This window comes from Nipponia nippon, unplaced genomic scaffold, assembly GCF_047370975.1.
Source record: "Nipponia nippon isolate SJK-2023a ecotype South Korea unplaced genomic scaffold, ASM4737097v1 scaffold_9, whole genome shotgun sequence".
In the NCBI taxonomy this organism is placed as follows: Eukaryota; Metazoa; Chordata; class Aves; order Pelecaniformes; family Threskiornithidae; genus Nipponia; species Nipponia nippon.
Window position 1 is genome coordinate 8,002,294 of NW_028262413.1, and position 22,414 is coordinate 8,024,707.

Below are 22,414 nucleotides of genomic sequence, written 5' to 3' on the forward strand. Positions count from 1 at the left end.
CTTTGGAATGAAAAGTTGGCCAAATGCACTTAAAAGTATCACACTGTCTACTGTAAAATAATCCTGAAACTATTATGATAAATGCTTACCGGTGTCCAGGATCCAAATCTCCACTGTGTCCTGTGAATGCCCGATATGGATCTCTTAGCTTCGGGACTATCTGGATGGGGAGGACATGCTGCTATTTCACAGTCCTGTACATGAAATACATGAGGGAAAAGAGGGAAATAAAGAATTTGCAGATATTTCAGTTAAACTACCTCTTCTCCAATGTAATTATCAACAACACACAACATCTTGAAAATCTGTGACCTGCATGCTTGTGTGTTGGCAGGCTTTCTCCTTGTGTCCTCTTGGTGAATCAGCAAAATTTGGTATCAATACCCCAAGGGCTTCATATGCAGAACCTCGTGGATTTTTGACTTCTTCAGAATTCTACAATAGGAATCCCTATAACCATGTGCCACCTCCATGCATTAAAACCAGATGTTTTTGAGGCAAAAGATGAAAGTTCATTAAGAGAGTTCTGGTATGAACACACATCTGCAAAGCAGCACCTTTATCTCCCTTCAAAGCTCCCTTCCTTCAGCGCGAGACCTGCAGCCCACTTAATAAAGGTTATGCTGCTGAGCTGATTGCAGCCTTTTGATTCTCTGCAGCCCACCAGACCACCTATATCCACGTACTGATCTTCGCTACACACTAGGCATGCACGGTTTTGGGGATAGGCATGTCATTCTGCTCAGTCTTGGTACGGTGCCCAATAGGAGGGCTCTGGTCCTGTCTGGACCTCCTGGGAAGTCTGGCAACAGAAATGATGAATAGCCATGACTTTACTCCATGATCCTACGAGTAGTCATTGCCAAAAAGGAAATTAATACTGATCGTCACTGCAAGGGAGAGAGCGGCACTTGACAAATGGCATAAATGATTTCCGCATTGCTGTGATTTTACTTACACTGGAGATGTGCGTGCCAAGCGATGGCTGATGACAAGCGGGTTTGCTACCCCTTGACTGCAGTGCAATTGGTCTCCATACATGGGAAAAACAGCCCTTTCCTAAATGTTGTGGCCTTAGTTAAACTCTGTGAAGTCATGCAGGACTGAAGCTGGGCAGGGCACCAGCACTACAACTTCCCTAGATGACAGATAGATGGTAACGTTCTGCTTTATTCAACTCCTTCAGACACCATGGAAACATCCTCTGCTTGAAATGGGAATTTACATGTTTGCTTCCAAGCACCAGCGAACACAGCACGGAAAGCCTCTTCAGCAAATTTGCAAGGGGTGTGTAATGTTTCTTAATTTATCCGGCCAGGGGGGGGATGCATCTGGAATCATAGCTGGCACATACGCTACATTGTCACATGCAGCAGACAAGAAATGATGGCCCCTGGTCGTCATTAGTACCACACAGCAATGGTCCCGCAGCCAAGTGAGCCCAGGCTGCAGCCAGGCATCCCAGACCCCATGCAAGCCAAAGGAGGTGTACCCTTCTACTCTCTGGTTGTCTTCCCATATTCATCTACTGTCACCTCTTGAGCTCATGAGCTCTTAGAGACCAGCTTTAGCTCTGAATCTGGACAGCCCCTCACACATCCCACCCTATGACTAGAGCTCCATGGATATGAACCATAAGCAAAGGTAATCTTTACCCCATGAAATCTTGATGCCCTCATAACGAGCTGTCCATTGCCTTTTCGGCAATCTGGTGCTTCAGAGCAAAAGGTTAACCACATGGAGAGGGTCTGGATGGGAACTCCCCAAATACAGCTTCTCTGTCCCACCTCTACCAAAACGGGATGCTGTGCTGCACCTCTCCAACAGCCATATAGCAGACCAAGATACTGCTCTGCATGGGCTGACGTTCAGGACAAGCCTTTGCTGCAGCAAGACATCCCCCGAAACTGCAGCCCAGATGCCTCTATATGCACGCTGGCAAAAGATGGAGACAGGACAGCAGGATTTACCTGGGTATCTGTTGGCCTGGTTGCAGCATTACATTCATTATCATCCACCACAGACACGTAGGTGCCCATGACACACTTCACCGCTCTCATCTGGTAGCCTTGGCCACAGGTCATCGTGCACTGGGAGAGGACAGACAGGATAGAGAAGTGCTGGGTCTGAGTAGTTGCTTCGGTTAGAAAGTATTAATCAGCCCAGCCTGTGTTTAGGCACGCAGCATGAACAGCAAAAATAAAACCCAGCTTCCCTTCTGGTTTCCCTCCACTTCATGCATTTCAGCTTTAAATTAGGTCACAGTTTTAATTCACTGTGCCCACCAGTGCCTCACATGCTTCACTTGCTTCCTTGGGAATGAAGGTGCGAGCATTTAAATGACGTACTTTGCTGCACACAGTAAATCATAGTCTGGTAGAACTTGCATTATATCCTCTTTTAAAACTGGTTGTTCAGCCCCATGGTAGCACAAGCGGCTAATGAATAATTTTGCTGATGGGAAATAAGTCTGACTGGGACAACTGGTCTGGGTTTGTTGCCTGTTTTTTAAGTCAAGAGCTAACAGCTTTGTGGAAAACGAGATGCCAGAATGCTCCAGGAGAAATGAGCAACTTGTATTTTAACAGAAAAAAAACCCTTACCAAGCAACAAAAGCTATGCAATGGGAGCAGCTTTTCTTTGAAAATTAGGCCATGTATTTATGCGCCTAAATATGGATTTAGGAGTGTAACCTTGGAAGACCCTTTTTAGAAAATCATGGCCAATTTAGTATGACACAGATTAAATTTAGCACAAAGGGCAGGTACTGTTACTGCTGCCCATCCACTGAACCCAAGCGAACAGAGGGCTGCTTTGGTGTGCAAATCAATTAACACAGTTATGCTGCTGAATCTGGATGAAAGGGTAGCGCCCAGCCTCGGCCACCAGCACCCAGGCCCCACCGGCCGGGAGCCCCGTGACGGCTCTGCAGTACCTGGCCCCACGGCCCCACTTGCCACGAAGCACACTCTTGCTGCTGGCATGTCTGCACCGACTCCGGCTTCGTTTCAGGATCGCAAAACCTGTCGTTTAATCGATCTTCTCCAAACTGGCACCAGGTCTGGCGGTGCTTATGCCCTTTTCCACAGGTGACCAGGCACTGCAAGGAGTAAAGCACAAGCTCAGGCAGTGCCGGGGATGCGCTGCCAGCTCAGCACCTGCCCCGGCGCTGAAAAAGAAACCTGGAGACCTGCTGCGAATCACCGGTTAAAAACTGGTGCCCAGAAGCAGCTATTTAGCTAATGACCACGTACACTGGAAAGCACACGCGTGTCTTGCAATGAGATGGGATTGCCCTCAGGAGCTGGTCCAGAGCAGAGGCTGGAGTGTGGAGAGCACAGCCAGGCTGGGACTCTTCAGCACGGACAAAGCAAGACCATGAAGGCTCTTTGCTTCCAGCAGCTGTGAGATGTAGGGCAATGCCACAGTGCTGCCCGACAGGGCTTTAGCTGTGCACAACGGGGTGCCAAAGGCTTGCAGAAAAACTTGCTTGGCTCTGAGTGTGTGCAATAAGGGTCTCGGCTCCCATGGGCTGTAAGTGCCTCTTCCACTGGCCCGGCATGGCTTGGGCTGGCAGCAGCTTGACCCAGAAGACAGATATTTTGCACAGAACAATCCCTGTTCCTATTTAATTGCTATCATTATTTTCTAAAAGAAAGTGATTCACAGAAATGAGAGCTATTTGGCCACAAAGGTGACAAGCAGCCTTTGAAGACTGTTCTTCTCCAGCACCCCTGGTCCTGCTAGCAACCAAAATAGAGTTTTGTTGCATTGCGAAGGACACCAGCAGCAGTGGAAGAGGTAATGGTAATAAACAGCAGGGAGAGGGCTGAGCAAGATACTAGTAGCGTGAAATCCTGCCCTCCAGCGACAGCCAGAGCTGCCGGGGCTCCTGAGGACAATCTCAAGGGAAAACGAGGGCAGAAGGTATTTTTCTTCCCAAAACTGCGGAGGAACCGTGGAAAAACTGAGGAGAAATTACTGCAGGATTGGAGAGGAATTAACCTCTTGTGGCTCTGCAGAGGGATCAGCCACTTGACCAGTGGTTGCCAGGCTATGCAAACAAAACCCGAGGGATGAGCAGGGACAAAGAGATCTCTTTGCAGGCACTAGCCCCTCAAGGTGGGGGACCAGCGGGGCGAGCCCACCGTGGTGACCAGCACCTACCTCCGACCAGTCGCCAGTTTTCCACTGGGGGCACAAGAAGTCGCTGCATCGCTGCACCGTCAGCTTCTCCTGCTGACTGCACTTGCTGTCGTCCAGGATGTCGTTGTAGGTGTTCACGCACATGGCTCGCCGCCGCCGCGTTCCCCCGCCGCAGCTCTTGGAGCACTGGGAAGGAGACACACTGCGTAAATACTTTCTGCCTCTCTATTACAGGCAGAGAGCCCATTTATTGCCTTCTCCCTCCTTGCAGTTAGGACTGTGAAGAGACTGCAGAAAACCTCCGGAAGAACAATTTGTGCTTTAAATAACAGGCTGTTACTTTATATATTCCTTTAAAAATCCAATCTTGCTAAGCTTAATAAAATCTCATGGCAATGAGTTTCACAAATTCATTTCAGGTTATAACCCCATTATTACTTTTACAAGTGTTGCCTTTCAGTTCTCAAAAATGGCTGTTGCTTGTTCTCATTTTAGGAGAAATTAAATCTCTCTAACCAGGCAGCCCCCCTACACCGTGCCCTCCCTGTAAAGGCCCAGGCTCGTCATTCTCTCAGTGCTAGGTCTGCATTCAGGAATATTCTTGCCCATGGAAAAGTATTCTGCTAAAAAGTGTAAAGGAAACAAATTTCAGAAGTCCTCCACTGACAGTAACACATCCTCCTGGCTCCTGCCAGTGGGGCTGGCTGTGATGGGAGAAGACAGCCAGCAGAGCTCAGCCTAAAGAAGACAGACCTTGGGATGCTTAAAAGTGTAAATTCATTGCAGTGGAAAATGAGGAGTACCAGGCTGATCCGACTACAGTGTCCTCTAGAAAAAGCAATGAAGCAATGGAAGCAGAATCACTGTGGCCAACTTTTATACGCTGTATGCAACCTAAACAGCCTGACAGCCCCATGCGAGGAGAAGACAGTGTCTGTCGTATCGCTGAGCATCCCTTACCTCAGTCCAGGCTGAGTACCGCCATCCTCCGACGTTACAGTCCCCAGTGCACTTCTCCCTCGTGCTCGGCTTGGGCTGACTGTTGCAGAAGCGGTCGTCGACCTTCTCTATCTTCCCCTCCAGCCTGTTGTACTTGGAGCAGTAGATCTCCAGGGTGCGGTACCCCAGCCCACACTGGGCCGTGCACTCGCTCTTCCTCGCGACGTGCCACCTGAGCCGAGAAGAGCAAATGTCAGCCCTGGTGCAGCAAAAACCCACGACCCCGCGTGAAGACACCTGCTTTGGAGAGGATCAGAAGAGGTGGAAAGAGCTGTGGGGCTCTGGGACTCTGCAGGTAACATGCTCAGGGGTGTTTGACATACATAGGGAAGATACGCTGTTGAAATGGAAGTTTTGGCTGTTTACGGCACTTCCCAAAGCTTTGTGACTTCCAAAAATATGAAGGAATTAACCCTGGCCTTGTTCCCTGTGGGGAAGGAACTGTCACCAGGTCCCTCTTATGGGCAGCAAAGCCACACTGTGACCCTGCGGGACCACGCGAGGCAGCGGGGGGAGTCCATGGCCAAGCAAGGAGCAGCGCTTTGAAGGCTTTCTGCCCCACGTTCCCCTGCAGGAGTGCCACCACGGCCTCTAAAAACGAAAAGCTGAAAAATACAGCGTCAGAAAACGATCCGCACAGGCTTGAAAGGTGTGACAAGGCACTCCACACAGCAGGACGCCTGCAAAACAGTTTCAGCTCTCCAAAGTGTGAGCAAATGACTTGCTCCAAGACACATGAGCCCAGGGGTGTCAGCAGGGATTAGGGGTGTTCCCTCTGGACAGACAGACTCCCACCCTGGTGCCTCCTTCCTGAGATGGGCAGCAAGGGCCGGTGCTGGTGGCCCTCAAGGATCCCCATGAGGATACAGTCCTGTTTTACATCAGCCCCAGCTCCGGCAAGAGATGCTGGACACAAGGCCCGATCCAGGGAGATGTTGGAGACACTGGAGCCCACAGGAGCTGATTGCCCCCCGTGCCTCGTGGGGTGGCTCCCGGGGATGGAGGCAGTGATGTCCCCTGTGGGTCCTGGAGACCCCCGGGCTGTTACAAGTGCCTGTGCAGGGAGTGCAGAGCCCCGCTCCTAAGCTGAGAAAGCAAACTTCAGCACAGCTAGGAGAAGAATAAGATCAAGGGGATTTGGAATCAATAGCTCCTGAATGGCGGGAGCCCTCACATCCCTGCCTGCTTTTCAAACTCCTGCTTTTGCCCTTCTCAAGTTTCCAACCTGTTGCAATGGCAACAGCTGTTACCTCGACAACCCGACCTACAGCCCCTATATAGCCCCTATACAGCCCCGGGTTTAACACAGCCAGAGAAACCCCTCGGGAAGCACGGCCATCTGAATTGCTTCACCAGCAGCCGTTTAATGCTACCGTATTTAAGCTCCAGAAAGGAAAACAGATTGCTTTTTAAAGGAAAATGGGTTGTAATGATTTAAGCCATGCTCCATCAATTCCAGCTCGCCAGGAGTTGTCTGGGGACAGCCTCAAACCCACTCTATACTTAAGCCTATTCTTCGCTTTAAGCAAATGATGATAAATCCAAGTCTTAGTTACTCCTTTGCTTTGAGCCTATGCTTTTCCTTCTTTGCAGGCTGTTTGTAGGATAGTGCTGAGCATTTCTGATCCAGGCAGATGCGAATTTCAGGCACTGTATTGCACAGGGAGATTTTTCAACATTAGGTGAATTTTTTTTTATAGTTCGCACTAATTTAATCCAACAAGAGAAATGTGAAAACATAGAAAAGTGTCTCTCAAAACACAGCTGCTCCATGCCATCCCTCTTGGTTGACAAAGAGGCAACTGCTAATCCTTTTCTTTTTTTAAATCTAATACAGTCTGGTGAGGAAAGGAATTATGGTGAGTGGTGAAAGGAAAGAGGAGCAAACAATAAATATACGATGTAATGTATATACACGGCTGAGTAGAGTGCACCTTAATTCGCATTCTGTGCTACAAGGCTCAGTGATGGGGTCAGGCTGGGGAAGTCGATCACATCTTTGGTCCGACACCGTGAGTTGATCCGACTCTCTCGTACACACAGGTTTCCTTTTTCGTTCTCCTACACAGAAAAAAAAAATGTGTTGTTTGAGTCACACAGGAAAGCGATCAAATCAGTTATTTCTCTTACTCCTTTTTTAGTAGCAACTAAGAGACATTTAATTATGCTTTTAAATCTCTCTCAGAAACAGGGAGGGGGTTAAGACTCTCTAAGAAGAGCAGAAGGGGTTTAACGCAGACGAGATGGACACAGGCAGAGAGCAGCAGCATGCGGGCAAGGACGGGCTCTGCGTGTTTCACAGGTGGGAACGACTGGATGTCAGACCCAAAACCAGACACCGATACCTTTTGCAGCCTTAGGAAATGCCACGTAACCTTTTCTGCGCTTGAGCTTCCTCACCTGCAAACCAGGTTGCAAGGCTTACCTGGCTCCGAGGGGCTGTAAAGATGCCCTGCTCTGAAACTGAGAAGCAGCAGAGCAGTGCTACACCTCATACGATGTTATCTACTACTACAGCCTGGGGAAACAATCACGCCCATAACGTCAGCATCTCAAAGTGATCAAATGGAGAGGGATTTGACAACACTGCCCAGATCCCAGACGAATCCAGGACAAAACTAAGCCTTCCCAAGCACCCACCTTGGCAGAGCTTACTGCAGGGCTGCCACGGGCCATATGCATTCCAGTAAAACTGCTGAGGTTTGTCCTCAATGGGGATATTAAATGTGTAACGAACGTCAGGATTGTACAAATTGCCCACTGATAAAACCTGAGAGGAAGAAAGATGAAGCAGAGTAAACCAACAGACTTCACTGCCCACTGTTTTCAGTCCAATAATGCTGGGCAGACTTTTCCACATGCACAACATATACTTCACCTGAAGCGTTATTTCTTGCTCAATCCGATCTGTAGAATTAATCCTTTCAATAGTATTATCCGATCCACTGTATTCGATCACAGCATTCCCAACTTTGATTTCCCTTTTAAACATACTGACGACAAAGTCTCCATTTAATATAAAGTCTCCTTGACTGTTAGATAAGGCTGCATAGGTGCAAAAAACAAGAACTAAAGACGCAGAATTAACTCGTATGTACATAATAACGTGGGTCATGCGCTCTCAGTGCTGCTTTTCATTGGGGTGGGAGGAAAAACCCACTGGCACTCTCAAACAGAAAGGATGCAGAGAGCAGCAGAGCTCTTACAGACATTGCGCCTTCTCCTTTTTCCACCGGAGAGCCGCATTAAAACGAAGGCTGAATGCCTGAAGTTGTTGCTAAATATTTCACCCAGAACCCAGGGCAGAGAGATACCCAAAAGGCATGCCAGGTCGGCTGCTGTACACAGAACACACAGTCTGTATCCCCACGTATACTGCAGAAATAATCCTGCCCAAATCTTTCTGTTAGCCGGGCGGATAGGGTGGCTTCCCTGTTGTTTCCAGGTGTGTTCTTAGGGTAAATGCATGTACCCTAATTGCCCAACCATCATTTTCTAGTAGATAATTACAGGGAGTTTGGTCAGTATCTCCCCCTCTCTCGCTCTCCCTCCTCCCCCCATACTTTTTATTATTCCAAATCTTAAGGTATGTGAAAGGACTGAAGGCTTAAAGCCTAAATGCTTTATAAAAGGAACAGTTTCCTGAAAACAGCAGTCTGCTGCACAACTTCACACTAATGCGATTATGTAGCTAATTTCCTAAGTTAGTTTCCCCACCATTTCACCCATCACAGCTACATTACTACAAAGCCTCTGTACTGAAAAATCTAAACTTAACACCAAAACACCAAAGGGAGGGTTTTTACACCGAATGAGGAGAGATAATGAAGCAAAACACTGCTCGGTAGCAAACAGACACAGATGGAGAAAAACTCACAAAGCAGACGCTATACTCAACCAAATTCCACACTTCGGAGGCTTTAATGTTATTAAGCAGTAGTAAAACTTATTAAAGGATTCCTTCCCGTTTACTGTATCTCCTACAACAGTAGGTACCTGTCTTGGACTTGATGACAACATGAAATTCCTCCTAAATTGTTAAGCAACTACAAGGTTCACAGTACTGAGGGCCCAAGATTTCACACTCAGTGAGCTGCAAAATAAGTGGACACATGCACGCTTCTCATTTGCTTCTAGTCAGGCCTAATGTGAAGAGATGCTTTCCCAGCAATATTAAAGCAACATTAAAGAAGACTTGACTTTATTGCTTCCCAAGAAGATTAAAGGCCCTCCAAGAAGAGCTGAGAAGTTCTTTGGGGCTCCTTCTGGGGTGAAGCAGTTTGAATAGGCACAACACAGGGAGGACTGTTTTTCTGGAAAAGATGAATAATGAAATGTATCTTCCTCCCCCAGGGTGTAAAACTATCACTCCTCAGTAAGATTTTCTTGGTTTGGATGTGCATTCGTGCTGCACCATCTCATTCGTTGTTGTGAACGCGCAGAAACGATGCAAGGCGGCTGTAAGCGACCGGCTGTGTGCACGCAGGGACAGGCAGCCTTGCAGGACCCCAGTCTGGGAATGAGGACAAGGAGGACCCGCTCAGCTTTTTGCTTGAATGAAGGGTCCAGCCATAGGGATGGCATGTCAGAGCGACAGCCAAAGCTGTCAGCACCATTTCCCTTTGGTGCACGACAGTCTCCTCTACTTGTTTCTCAGGTGAGTTCCTTTACCTTCAACGGGCTAGGAACCACCAGCCTAGTCCTGTTTTTAACATACCCAGTTACAGCGAGCACTTAGGCTAAGCCCCATATTTTGCAAAAACACTCAACAGCTCTGGGATTTTGCAAGATGAAACAAGATGAAGTGCCCTGCTCAGGGATGTAAATACGGGACCCCATGCTACCGGAGCGCGGCTGGCGGTGCCAGGCACGGGGCGTGCAAAAGAGAAGCAACAGAGCTGGGAGAGCAGCCGGGGACTGCAAGGGGCCACAGCCCGAGTCCCTGCTCCACCAGCAGCCCGAACAGACTCTGAGGAACCCAAACAGGACTTAATGGCAAAACCAGCCTTCGACTGGCAGGTGTAACATCAGTCATAATGTGCATGTGTGTTATCTCCACTATTGAACCCAAACAGAACTCTCTGTGGGGTGAAGCACTGATCAGAATGGTGGAAGAGAGACACACGGTCATGCTAAAAGCATATGTGTGCACAGCAGACTGGTCTAACACAGCACCACAAGCATTTTCGTTTGCCTCTAGAGACATGCCCACAGATTAGAGAAAACAGTGACTATGAATGTCCAACAGCCAAAGGCCAAGTTATTGTTAGGTTTAAATCAAACCAACATCTTTGGTGCAGGGTATTTCTTTACAGTTACATATCACTGTCAGACAGGGACAAGAAGGGTTCAGTCTAAGTGAAATCAGAATTATTATTCTCAGAGGAATAGAAAATAATTTCTCTTTGGATTTGTTTGTACACGTCTTTCAGGGTATGGCATATTTATTCTCCTGCCAAGACACGGTGACAGCAGAGACGTGTTAAGTTGTGATGAGGAGACCCCAACAGAACTCAGAAGCCTGTTTGGTTCCCAGCTTTGTGCCTCAGCTCCCACCCACAGCCCAGGCTCGATAGTCCTTCCCAGCCCCAGAGACACTCTAAGGGGATATTTCTTATAATCTGTGAACCTCCCAAACTTTGCATCAAGGATGGCATGAACCAAGAAAAGGCTGAGTGTTTGGTAGATATATGAGATAAATTCTCAATAAGAAAACATCTCCCTTAAATGAATTCTTCATCCTCCCTAGCAGAGAGCAGCCAGTAGACACATCACCAAAACCAGACAACAAAGCAGGGTTCTGGACTGAAACAAGGACTGCAACTCACCCAGGTAGTTGTCATCCTCTGGTTTCCCTGAGTAACTGTGCTGACGCACATCAATATTAGTTGCACCAGCTGGGATGCGGACCACGACGTTATAGCCTAGAAAAGATTTAACAGAAAGTCAAGGCTATTACAGAGACATTTCATTCGCTTTTTACGGGGGGAAGGGAAATGAGCAAAATTACCTCACATTACACAAGCCGACACTTTTCATTTAGGGATAGTATAAATAGTTATAAAATGGAATATGCTATAGCTAGAAGGATTTTGCATTTTACATTAGTGCTTTTGTAGATTAAGTATGGTAATGGCTTTTATAGACCTGCATTTTTCACTATAAAGTTTTTAGCAACAGATTCTTACCATAATGCACCGTGTTAAATGTGCCTGCAACAGTTTTGCATGAAGAATTATCCCCACCACAAACACCACATTTATCTCTTCTTGCTTTTGAATTCAGCACATGATCGCATCCAGCTTGCTTTAAGAGAAAAATTGAAAAAACTAGATTGAGCAAATACAGACTAGAACAGCATTTACAAACCTCCCAATTAAGGCACACAAAAGCTTTGTATGCAAAAGGCTGCCGTGAGACAAATTGTTTTGCTTCCCCACATTTTTCTGCTGATTTACAGTGTGGCCATCCCACACCATTTTCAAACAAAAGGCTTTTTTACAAAGTGAGAATCAGAACTGCCACTTGCATCAGGCGATGCCTTGCTAGAGAAAAATTTTGCATTGGTTGTTCCCATAGAGAAAAGTGTGAAAAAATAATTGTGAATGGAAATGTAAAGTGCTCCAGGCTCTGACTGGGAAGAACTGGGGCAGAGCACAGAAGTAAGCATCACTTGGATTCAGTCTCAGATCTCCACAGCCCTCAGTAACTTAGGGCAGACGTACAGACATCCCCCACGCGTGGCTCTTCTGCAAATCTGGAGGTTGGCACAAGCTTCAGACCAGCCGAGGCTCATGGAGCCTGCGGATGCTGCCAGCAGCCCCCGAGCAAAGAGGACAGGCTGACAACCAGGTAGAGCAAGGTGCAGAAGTGCCATCCTGCCACGCAAAACTGCAATCACCCTCGCTTAAGAGAAGGGAAAATACTTACCCGGCAAAGGCCCTGCACACAGATGTCATTTGTGTCAGGGCCGCAGGGCGTCCCGTCGATGACGCGATCCCGCAGCTGGTAATATGCCGTGTTTCCCGCCACTCGGCAGAACAACTTGCACCGATCCTTCATCAGGACTGGGGATGGGAGGGAGGAAAACCAGAAGCACGTTATCCAAACGCCATCACCCCGACACGGTGATGTGGGAGGCAGGATCTGCATCCCCCCTGCCACTTACTGCCGCTGTATTTGGGAACCCAGCGCACGTTCGTGGGCAGCCCGTTGATGTTAAAATGCTTCCCATCGAAGTCAGCACACTGCTCATCCCGGAAATCCTTCTTCAGCTTCGAGCACGGTTCGGTGTTGCAGGATTTAAACTTCATGCGACGACCCACGCAGTATTTCCCACCGTTTTTAGGCCTGCAGAAACAAGAAAGAGAAGCCAGCTGGGATCGGGCTGGAAACGAGATGCCATTGCAGTTCTGCAACCTGTTCAGCACAGTCAGTATTTGCGACACCATTTTGATGGCTCTGTCTATGTCTACGCCTGCCTTCTCATTAATAACCTAGGCTGAGAAGCAGGAAAGATTATGCAGGTGTCTAATAAAAAAGACCGTATATGGGATGCTAAAAAGGGATGAAAAAGGGAATATTTGCTCTCTGATGAATTCAGTGGTAATGAAAGAAGCCAGAGAGGAAGAGCAACATCTTCTTCCCCATCTGAAGATTTAGTTTCACACTGAGGGATCCCATACGGGGGGACCAGCCCTCCACAACCCCATCGGTCCTATGGATTTGGTGGCTGAGAGTTTGCATCTGATCTAGTGGGTTGCACATAACTAAACATCACGGCAGAAAAGAGAAAGGGTTTCCCTGTGGAGGCTGAAAGGCCAGGCAGCACCTAGTCCTTCAGGATTTCTAGCCCAGAATGGTAGAAAGGGTAATGCTAGACACTTTAAAACAACTTTATCTCCATGTATTCCAGAAAGCACCAAAGACGGCCAACAAATACTTTACCCCATTTTATAGTAGGATGACTCTGGTATAAACTGGAGAGAGTGATATCATCCGAGCTACATAAAAGCCAGTGGATAAGCCTAGGAGAAACTGTCATTCTGAATTTCCCGACTCCCAGATTCAGGGCTGTAGTCATAAAACTATTTTTGTCCTCGTATGTAGACGGAGCCTTTGCCAGATAACAGCTCACTTTGGGGACCAAAAAGGCCTCTCCCACTCCAGCCGCTGTCAGCAGCGGTGTGGGAGCGAGCTGCACGTGGACAGCATCGGAGGAGCCCAGCAGAGGCACTTTTCTGGTGAGGACTCATTTTCAGCTACGGTAATGCTGCGAGGAAAGTACCCTTGGGATACAAGCTGTCCTATTTACTGTCTGTTCAAAGGACATTTCTTCTAGGAACTCGGGTAAGATTTCATATGCCCATCTATGTGCAGCCCTCTATGTATATAATAAATTGTAATAATAAAATAAAAAAGGATGCACCGTGCCTTAAATGTTCCAAAAACCCCACCGTCTCTATTGCTCTCTCCTGGAACTTCAAATGAAATTAGGAGGGCATAGTGGAGGCTTCTACAAGCTACCACCATTAATATCCATAATAAAAACTGCAGTGCCACCCAAGCAGCTTTGCTTTTCCCTGATGTTACAGAAGGAAAGATTGCAAGCTGCATGAAATGTTGCCAGGGTCAACTTGGGCAAAGCTGTAATTATCCAAAAAGGAAAAATTATAGCAACTAAGACCCACACTCAAGGGAGATGAAGTTAACATGCATCTCGGCCATCAGCACGGGAAAGGCTCCAGCAACTGAGATTAGCCCCAGCCTCTCCCTTTAACAGACCAGTTTAACAGAGGAGTCAGCAGAGGGCAAGAGCATCCTGAGCGGCCAGAGCCACCATGTCCTGACCGCGTTGTGCCGCTGGACGTGCACAGAGGCAGAGAGTGGCCCTTGAAGCTCAGGACAACATCTGTGCCCAGCTCCAGCCTCTGCTAGAAAATAATCACTAAACCTACATCTTCTACCCAATCCCTGAACAAAAGAAGTGCCTGCACTAGCAAGAAGTGCAGATCAGAAAAGTGCCTCGCCGGGCGCTGAAGACCTGGCATCCACACCTCCTGCCTTTCAGGGCTTTTCTTCAGGATCGGCTCTGCCTCACCCCAGGACCAGATGCCCATCAGTGCCCCAGGGATGCTGGCAGAGTGCATCTTCCCTTTGAGCCTCCTTGGGAAAGAAGCTCGTTTGCACACGTGGAGACCCTCAAAAATGCAAAACAACAAGTGATAAACAGGAACCACCCCTGCCCTTAGCACGGAGATACCTAATGTAAGCTCTCCACATTGCATGCAGCCAGCATCTCCTAACATAACAGAGAGAAACCCCCTGCACATACACGAGGGTCTCTACACACAGTGAGTCAACAAGTTCCTACAGCTGAACGCAATTTTTTTAGCATCTCTGCACATCAACCACCCATCAGTGCCTTTTCTCCACAAATAATTCTTCACTCTTAGGTACAAAAACTATTTGTGACTCAAGTAGCAGAGTTCCTGTGAAATAAATGGGGAGACAGCGGCACAAAGAGGGGCTTGCGCTTGCGAAAAGATTACCTGCAAAGTGGGGAAGGGCAGGCAGACTTCTGACCACCCCATCAGCACCACGCTAGGGATGCTCGCAGGTTTGGCAGAAGGAGTTGCCTCCTCCAGCAGCTGCGGGCGAGATGCAGAGCACCACCAGCTACACACATGGGATTTTTCCCTGCCAGCATCCTCTCCTCATTGAGATACGCGTGGTTGTGGTGCAGATCCCTCCAGTCCTATCTTAAATGCCGCAGGGTATGATTTGTCTTCAGGCACAGCCTGGAGCCATAGCTGGTAACACATCAGCTCTACCTGCTCCGAGTGCGACTCTCACGTGCCATCTGGAAACTAAACGTGTGTCACTTGCAAAGGTGCTTGCAATTAGGCAAGTAACAGTGCTAAAAAGGCCAACCAACCGCACAGCGCCCGGTGCAGATTTCAGTTTACAGCCTGATTTCACACCAGTTCCTAGTGGAGCAAGTCTAAACGCAGTTTGTACTGATTTAGTCTGTTCTCCACCATGGTATGACAAACAACTTGGATTAATTTAACTGATGATACTTGGGACCACTCCAGAGCTAACCCATCACAACAGCCCCTGCGGATGCCTCCCCGACTCCCCCTGCCTCGCAGGCTCAACAGTGATTGCTGGGGGTTTCCCACCGCTGGAGCCCATCCCGTGGACTATTCCCATGCAGGCACATTATCTACCTCCAGCTACAATGGGACATCTCGACCATCCCACTACACAGCACACGGCGAAACTTCTTAGCTGTGGCAGCAGCATGCTCCAGACCTCGGTGAGCTCAAATCATTCATGGGGGAGTTAACAGGATTCATCATTTTCACTTTGAAAGCATTTATACCGCAGCAGGACTACTGCAGTTTTACAAAGGCTCTAAATTATGCAAACTTCCAGCAGGGCGTTTCTTTAAAAAAATTGCAATTACAACATTGTTATGGTAAACACATTGCTTCCAATATAAATCAATTTCATTAAAATGAGACTTTAAAATATTAAGTTAGCTAAGAAGAACATGCAGGAGCCTTCTTTTTTTTTCAGGGTATGTCTAACAAAATCCAAAGATCCCAAGCTACTGTATAGTTTCCTTTTCTCTAGACATGACCCGTGAGACTGAGATAACATGGAAAACATGGACACACCACAGACTGAAGGATGCTAAAACTTGCCGTCGTGTTGCAAACTATCAGCTTTGTAACTGTGGCAGTAAATCTCCCCGCAGCCAGCGTTCAGGGCTGAAGCACACTCACGCTTCTGACATTTCAAAACAGCCCCAAACCACCCTGACAGTTGTAGGGTGTTTGTAAACCAGCATTGTTTTTCACGGAGTCTGAATAAACAGAAAGAGCTGACCCGGAAAAATAAGTCAGCCTCATATAACATCGATTTTCAGTGTCATGAAGAAATATGGGATACTTCACGCTACGTAATATTTTTATGGATAATCATCAACGATGTACCGCAGAGATGGAAGGGAAAGCAGTGCATGCATAGAAACCTCCTTGTTCTGTTTTGATTAACCTTCTCTCTGAATCACCTGTTTGATCAACAAATGGCCAGCGTGGATCCGCTTTCTATCTGGCATCGTTCCCCTTAAAACCTCCCGCGCACACCCTGACTTTGCTGCATTCCTCCCAGCACGTCTTAAATATGCAATGCTTAATGCGTCACCTGCCATTACTAACCTTGAATATTTTCATGTGCAGAGCTCGAGGCAGCACCCAACTCTCAGTGCCCCAGGAGCACCAGGTAGAGGCACCTCGCTGAGAAGCACAGTTTTGGGGGTGCTTTGCACGTGCTTAGCCCCAAGGGCAGCAGCTCTGGCCAGGGCACTCAGGCTGCCACAACGAAAGGACCCTGGAGACCAACTACAGGGCACACGTGTTCATCTGCATGCCTACCTACGTGCCTGCGCTCATGCAGTGACTGCAGAAAAATCTGTGAAGCCCTAGCATGCACAAATAAGCCTGAGCTCTCCTTTGCAGCATCCCGGGAAGCCCTGGGACCGAGAATTGGTACATGTGCTGCCAGTGGCCAGCACAGTTATCTATAGATGTGCTTACATGTCAAGCTCAGACAGCTTTCAGTACAGGTGGATACTTCTGTGATGGACTAAAATGCAGACGTGATCAGACTTGCATCCAGGGATAACACTCCCCCATCCAGAAAGTCATTCCTGAAAACAGGGCTCCTGGCATTGACATCTTATGAAATACGCCTTTTCCCCATAACTCTGTAGCTATGCCTTGCTTTGAAAACCAGGGCTTGCACCACAGACCCTCTACGTGATGCGCCGCAGCCATAGGCTTTGTCTGTACCAGCCAGCCTCGAATTCCCAAGTGGGCAATCTCGGTGGGAAGGGTCTGGTCTGGTTAGCTAATACATTCCTTCGGTGTATGTCAAAACACAGCCTGCTGCCATTTCAGAGGCTTACAGCTCTTCCTACAGCCCTGCAAGATATTCATCCACATAGGTGTCAGAGCACATTACAAACAGTGGCAGGAGCTGCAGCCTTATTTTCTGTACCATGGCAGGGGGGTTCATTTTCAATGCCAGATTTAACACAATGTTTTATTGGCATGCAAGATACTGCCCCAGATACTTGTGCACAGAAAAAGCTTTAAGAAGCTAAACCATCTTCGAATATAAAAGATTTATTGAAAACTACTTCAGACCTTACTCAAGGTACCTGGGTTAGTTTTCCTGCCTTCTACAACAGAGGAGAAACAGAGACTAGACCTATTTTGTGTATTTTTGAAGTACTTTGAAAAGTGGGAGAAACAGGAGAGTACCCAGCAGCGTCTCATCCACTTGCATCATGTCAGCAGCCCCACAATAACAGGGACGCAGATGGTGGCAGCCCACACTACGATGTCAAATTACAGGGACAAAACAACAAAGTCTGTGTAAAGCTCTGTGGACGGTGCTGGGACAGACAACTCCCCACGGAGACTTTGCAAGGGGATGGAGAAGAGGCCAGTGCCAGATACATGGCCCTCAAAAGGGGGCCTGGAAACTAACCACTATTAATGATAGCGCAGGGGATTTCACAGGCAGCTTGGTGCCTAGTGTATTTAGGTGCTTTTGCAAATCCCAGCCAAAGTAATACACCTCACGAAACACCAAGATACAAAACACAAGCTATAAGGGAAGATGGAATTTAAGATCCCTTGGCTAGCCTTTAGGATAAAGGAGATTTTCTATCACAAAGAGCTATCAGTCCGAACAGATGCCTCTCCAGAAGACGGGAATACATCTCACTGACAGCATCCAAAGGTTTGGCAGCATAGCTATTTTTGCGTGTGGAAAGATATTTTGGTTTTGCGTCTCCATGGCTACTAGAAGACCATATGGCGTGTGCTGACTCAGCACAGCGAGACGAGAACTCCTTTATGCTTGTGTGTTTCTCAGCATCATTTTAATTAACACGCTGGTGTCCGATGCCCTTAGCCTCAACCCTTCTCTTCTCTTTCGACCCTTGCCTAGCCGTGCTGAGCCAGCCTCTCCTGTCACTTTACTGGTGCCGCAGGTACAAGCTCTCCCTTCTCCCATTAGCTGTGATGAAACTGTCACTGGTGCATCACTAATGGCAATTTCCTTGGCAATAAGCTGTCCAACACCAATGATGAGAAAGGGGAACAAGCCTGCTCAATCTTTTTAAGACCCCTTGGTCCACCCAGCTCCGCAGACCCCTCTCCTCTCCGTGTCTTAGTCCCAAATGAGAGCCTGGAAAGCATCCTGCCCACCCCTTCTTGCTCTCCTGGGCTGAAACGAGGCAGCTAAACAATTTATGTAAACAGGCTGTTTTCATACCCGTTGCTCAATCTATTACTAATATTTTGCTGGCCACACATTCGTTTCCTTGAAGCCCACGGCAAAATTCCCTCCCATTTCAAAGGGTGTAGGATTTTGCATTCCAGGCTGATGGCAAACATTTTTGAGTGCCACTTTTTAATGGGACGCAGATTTCTGCTGAGGTTTGGCTAGTCTGCACCAGCTGACATGTAACTGTATAAAGCATCAGCTGCAAAATCAGTCAAAGCAGGAGTAAAATGGTAGAAAACTGTATAAAGGATCTGGCCTGTAGGAACAGCTGCAAAAGCAGCCAAAGCAGGGGTAAAATGGTGAAAAATGGATAAAACCATGGGTCCTTCCCTTCTCCCTCCTTTTTGATCCACAACTTTGGAGGAAGAAAAACACCTTTGGAAGTGGGACCCCAGCTGCACCTCCCCAGGAAAACAGCAGGCAACAAACCCATGCAGATATTAGCTTTTTCCTTCTCTCTCCATTGAACAGATCCCTTTTTAGGGCACTTTGCCCACAAACCAAACCCGTGACTGGCTCCTCCTGGGTTCCCATGCCGTGCCAGGCAAAGCCACCCGTCCCTGGGGCACACATGGGCTGGGGACAGCCAGAGGGGACTTCAGCCCATTTGGGCAACCCAGCTGCTTTTCCCCATTTCACCGACCGGCGCTTCCCCTCTGTGCACTTACTCGGGCCTGTTACACTCTCGTATCGCCGTCTTTATGCCACCACCACAGGTTCTTGAGCAGGTCCCAAAAGGGCTCCATGTCCCCCACGCTCCGTCTATCACCGGCGCCTCTCGTTCTTTGGGCACGCACATCCCAAACCGGCAGTGCTGCATGCAAAGGAGAGAGACGGGAAAGGTGGGTTTGCATTGCTTTTGCATTACGAGCCGACCAACAGTGACCAGCCTGGACGACAAGACTCAAGCTTACTTATTTTTCAGTCATATGCAAAACGCAGCAAAGATTTTGCAATCAAATAAAATTGAACTTCTTTACTTTTTGTCTGTCACCCCCATGTTTTTCTTTCTCTGCACTCTTAAATGGAGAATTGAAGGCAAGGTGCTGAGTCCACAGGAGTGATTTATGGGAAGACGACTGAGGACAACAGCAACCACCGAATATTCCCTGTTTACTGGAGCCGAACAGCACGGCAACGCTCGCGGCATTGGCTTTTCAAAAAGCTGCTTATGTGATTTCCTGGAGAGCAGCAAGAACCGCACAGCATCAGGGGGGAGACAGGCAATGGGGAAAACACCATGGAAAACTCAAACCTCCCCCCAGCTGTACAAAGCAGGAAAGGAAACTTCCAAATCCAAAGGGCAAATAAAATAGAAAAATGAATTCCTCAATCCAAAATATTTTTTTTCACTCAGCCATAACATGGGACTTGCCAAGGCCTGGCCTACGCTTTTGTTTTCCAGCTATAACTCTTGTTTTCTTTTGTTTGGAAAACTGGCTTAAATTATCTTGGCAAGCCCCTGTCCCCCATTTTTGTGGTATCAATTGTGTCCCTTTGGGGTATGTTTGCTAGTTTGACTACACAGACTTCTGGAGAGGTGAGACCTAGGGGACAGTCACCTTCTGGCCCCACCAGAGTGGCTGGAAAAGTGTCCCCAAGACTCGTGAGAGCAGGGCTTCCCTCTCACTGAACACTGCTCACTAAAGCAGGTTTAAACCCAGAGACATGCTCATCTGCTGGTGGATGCCTAAATCTTTGCAATTATAGGAAGCCCAAACATTGCTGATTGCTCACAGATTAGAAGAGGTTATAGAGTTAAAAAAGAAAACATGTAGTGCATCATTAAAATGTTCCCTTGCAATATTTCTCTGCACCAGATACTGTTCAGGCAGGGAAACACCTGATGATCTTTATGGCAACAGGCTCAAATTTACCAATGTGCCGTGGTTTTCCAGCCCTTCCACTAATACCAGAACAAGGTTGTATCAAGACACGCCATAAGGTCACCCCCTGCCTTTTAGACATCCTTATGAATCACCTTAGAGAAAGCTATCTAGGAAAACAGAGCAAAATCAAGCTATCATAGGACACTGGCTCTGCAGTAGGTTTAACACCTTTTGCCCACGATGGCCAGCTTGCCACATTGCTTTGCTGATGAAGAAAGCTGATCTCAGGTGCATTTGCCTACGGGCATGGTTTCCAGGACAGCTGAACAACTTGTAGCTTGGGCCCTAAATGTGGTGTTTGCTCAGAGATGAGCACAGTCTCTAGGCTGCAATGTGCCCTGAATTTGCTTTCATCTGAAGATTTGATTCCCCAGATAGAAACTGGCTGAAAAATATCTGCTACAGTAAAGAACAGGAATAAAATAAGCTGAAATGCCTGTTTCTTTGCTGCAGGACAAACCCTTATGATGCACAACTACTCCTGGCATTTAGGGGGTTGAAAAACTGCAGGATGGGGACCCCATGCCAGTCCTGTACAGGGACAAAGTGGTGCAAGAGCTATCATCAACGTACAAAAATAGATGACACCAATCCAACAGTGCTGTCCCAGTGGAGAACTTCTCGCAGCAATGTTGATGCTCACAGCTAAATGTATAACCACAGTCATGCTTGGCACCACTGACCCAGAGAAGACGACTGAATAGCTAACTAGTGAATGTGCAGAGCTAGCAGACCATGACATGACCTATATGTCTCCCATCCATTGGTTGAGAATTAACCAGGAAATCACCTACATCTCTTGTTTTTATTAAAAATTGGGGGTTTGGAGTTGATGGTAAATCAAAGGGGGAAAAAAAAAAAAAAGAGCAGCCGTTTTAAATAAACAGCAGGATTATCTTATGGAAACGCAATGGTGTTTCTTGGAACCACACTGTGAATAGTCTGGCTGTGCAACCTTCATGCCTTTTGTATTTCAAAAATAATTTCTATGTTGAGTTACAACAGAAAAACTAAAAAGCCTGCCAGAGTTCTCTTTCCTATGAGCTTACAGATCAGAGAATGAAGAGAATAAAAGAGTTTTTGTCTGGAGCAAGTTCAAAATAACAGACACACTGTTGAGCAGGAGAGCAATGGCAGGGATGGGAGACACTACAACAGACTTTCTTTTCCTTTGTCTTGCCGCTGGAGTTCCAGATAATTCCCCAAAACCAGCTCCCATCGTTGGGCTGACTTTGGTTGAATAGATTAGCAGGGGGCAGACAAGCGCTGTGAAGCTTCATGCATGCATAACATATACGCTACCTGCTGCCATACGGCAGGAGACAGAAATGATTACTATTCGTCTACTCTTCTTTTACCATTCTTTAAACAACCCTGAAAACCACAAGAGATAGAGGCCCAAGTTTATGACCCTCTTTATTTTCTTTCAGTGATTTATTTCCACCCAACAATGCACTGGTGCTGTGAAACACTGTAAACCATCACAACTGGTGCTCACCCAGCAAAGGCCAAACTCTGGGCTGTGCTTATTACTTGATTTAGCGATATCAGATTCAGTGTCCTCACATGCAAAATATGCATAAGCTAATACTCCCATGTTGTTTTAGTATCCTTGATTTAAGAATAAATTTAGAGCCCGGTTAAATCTACATCCCAGTAGTTTTAGCTAGACTTTTCTTAGCTATTCAGGCTCCCTCATTTCCAAAGATATCTCCATAAAAAATGGCATGGTATTTTCTCCGTCTGCCAGCCCACATATCACGGACTTTAAACATGCAGACTTGAGGCAAGGCATTAGACAGCAAGCAGCAGTTTGATGGGGCTCCTGGCCACAGCACAGTACCAAAATAGCGATTTACTCCAATGAAAAGCACTCCAGACTTGCACCTCAGCACTTCACAAGCCCAAGTAAACACTGAGGAGAAGAGAGTTTACGATGATCCAAACCTTAAGCTTGAATTAGACCAACACACAGATACAAGAATGGCGCTGTAAAGCCTTTTTGTGAAAAT

The 22,414-nt window shown here is 47.4% G+C and overlaps 1 protein-coding gene across 6 annotated transcripts in view; it reads right to left on the reverse strand.

The window, feature by feature from the left end:
• The window catches only part of ADAMTS9 (ADAM metallopeptidase with thrombospondin type 1 motif 9), an 87,501-nt gene that overhangs the window by 42,204 nt on the left and 22,883 nt on the right, over nt 1-22,414 (reverse strand). For all 6 annotated transcript variants that reach the window (XR_015701590.1, XM_087745048.1, XM_087745047.1 and 3 more), the window contains exons 12-24: nt 19,182-19,327; nt 12,314-12,495; nt 12,076-12,212; nt 11,334-11,451; nt 10,974-11,069; nt 8,024-8,190; nt 7,786-7,915; nt 7,080-7,206; nt 5,107-5,317; nt 4,168-4,332; nt 2,936-3,100; nt 1,971-2,090; nt 90-194 (exon numbers count right to left, since the gene is read on the reverse strand). Coding sequence is in view for 5 of the 6 variants with exons in the window: in XM_087745048.1 (XP_087601174.1) it covers nt 90-194; nt 1,971-2,090; nt 2,936-3,100; nt 4,168-4,332; nt 5,107-5,317; nt 7,080-7,206; nt 7,786-7,915; nt 8,024-8,190; nt 10,974-11,069; nt 11,334-11,451; nt 12,076-12,212; nt 12,314-12,495; nt 19,182-19,327 (1,869 nt within the window). In the remaining variant the exon portion in view is untranslated. The remainder of the gene's footprint in view (nt 1-89; nt 195-1,970; nt 2,091-2,935; nt 3,101-4,167; nt 4,333-5,106; nt 5,318-7,079; nt 7,207-7,785; nt 7,916-8,023; nt 8,191-10,973; nt 11,070-11,333; nt 11,452-12,075; nt 12,213-12,313; nt 12,496-19,181; nt 19,328-22,414) is intronic.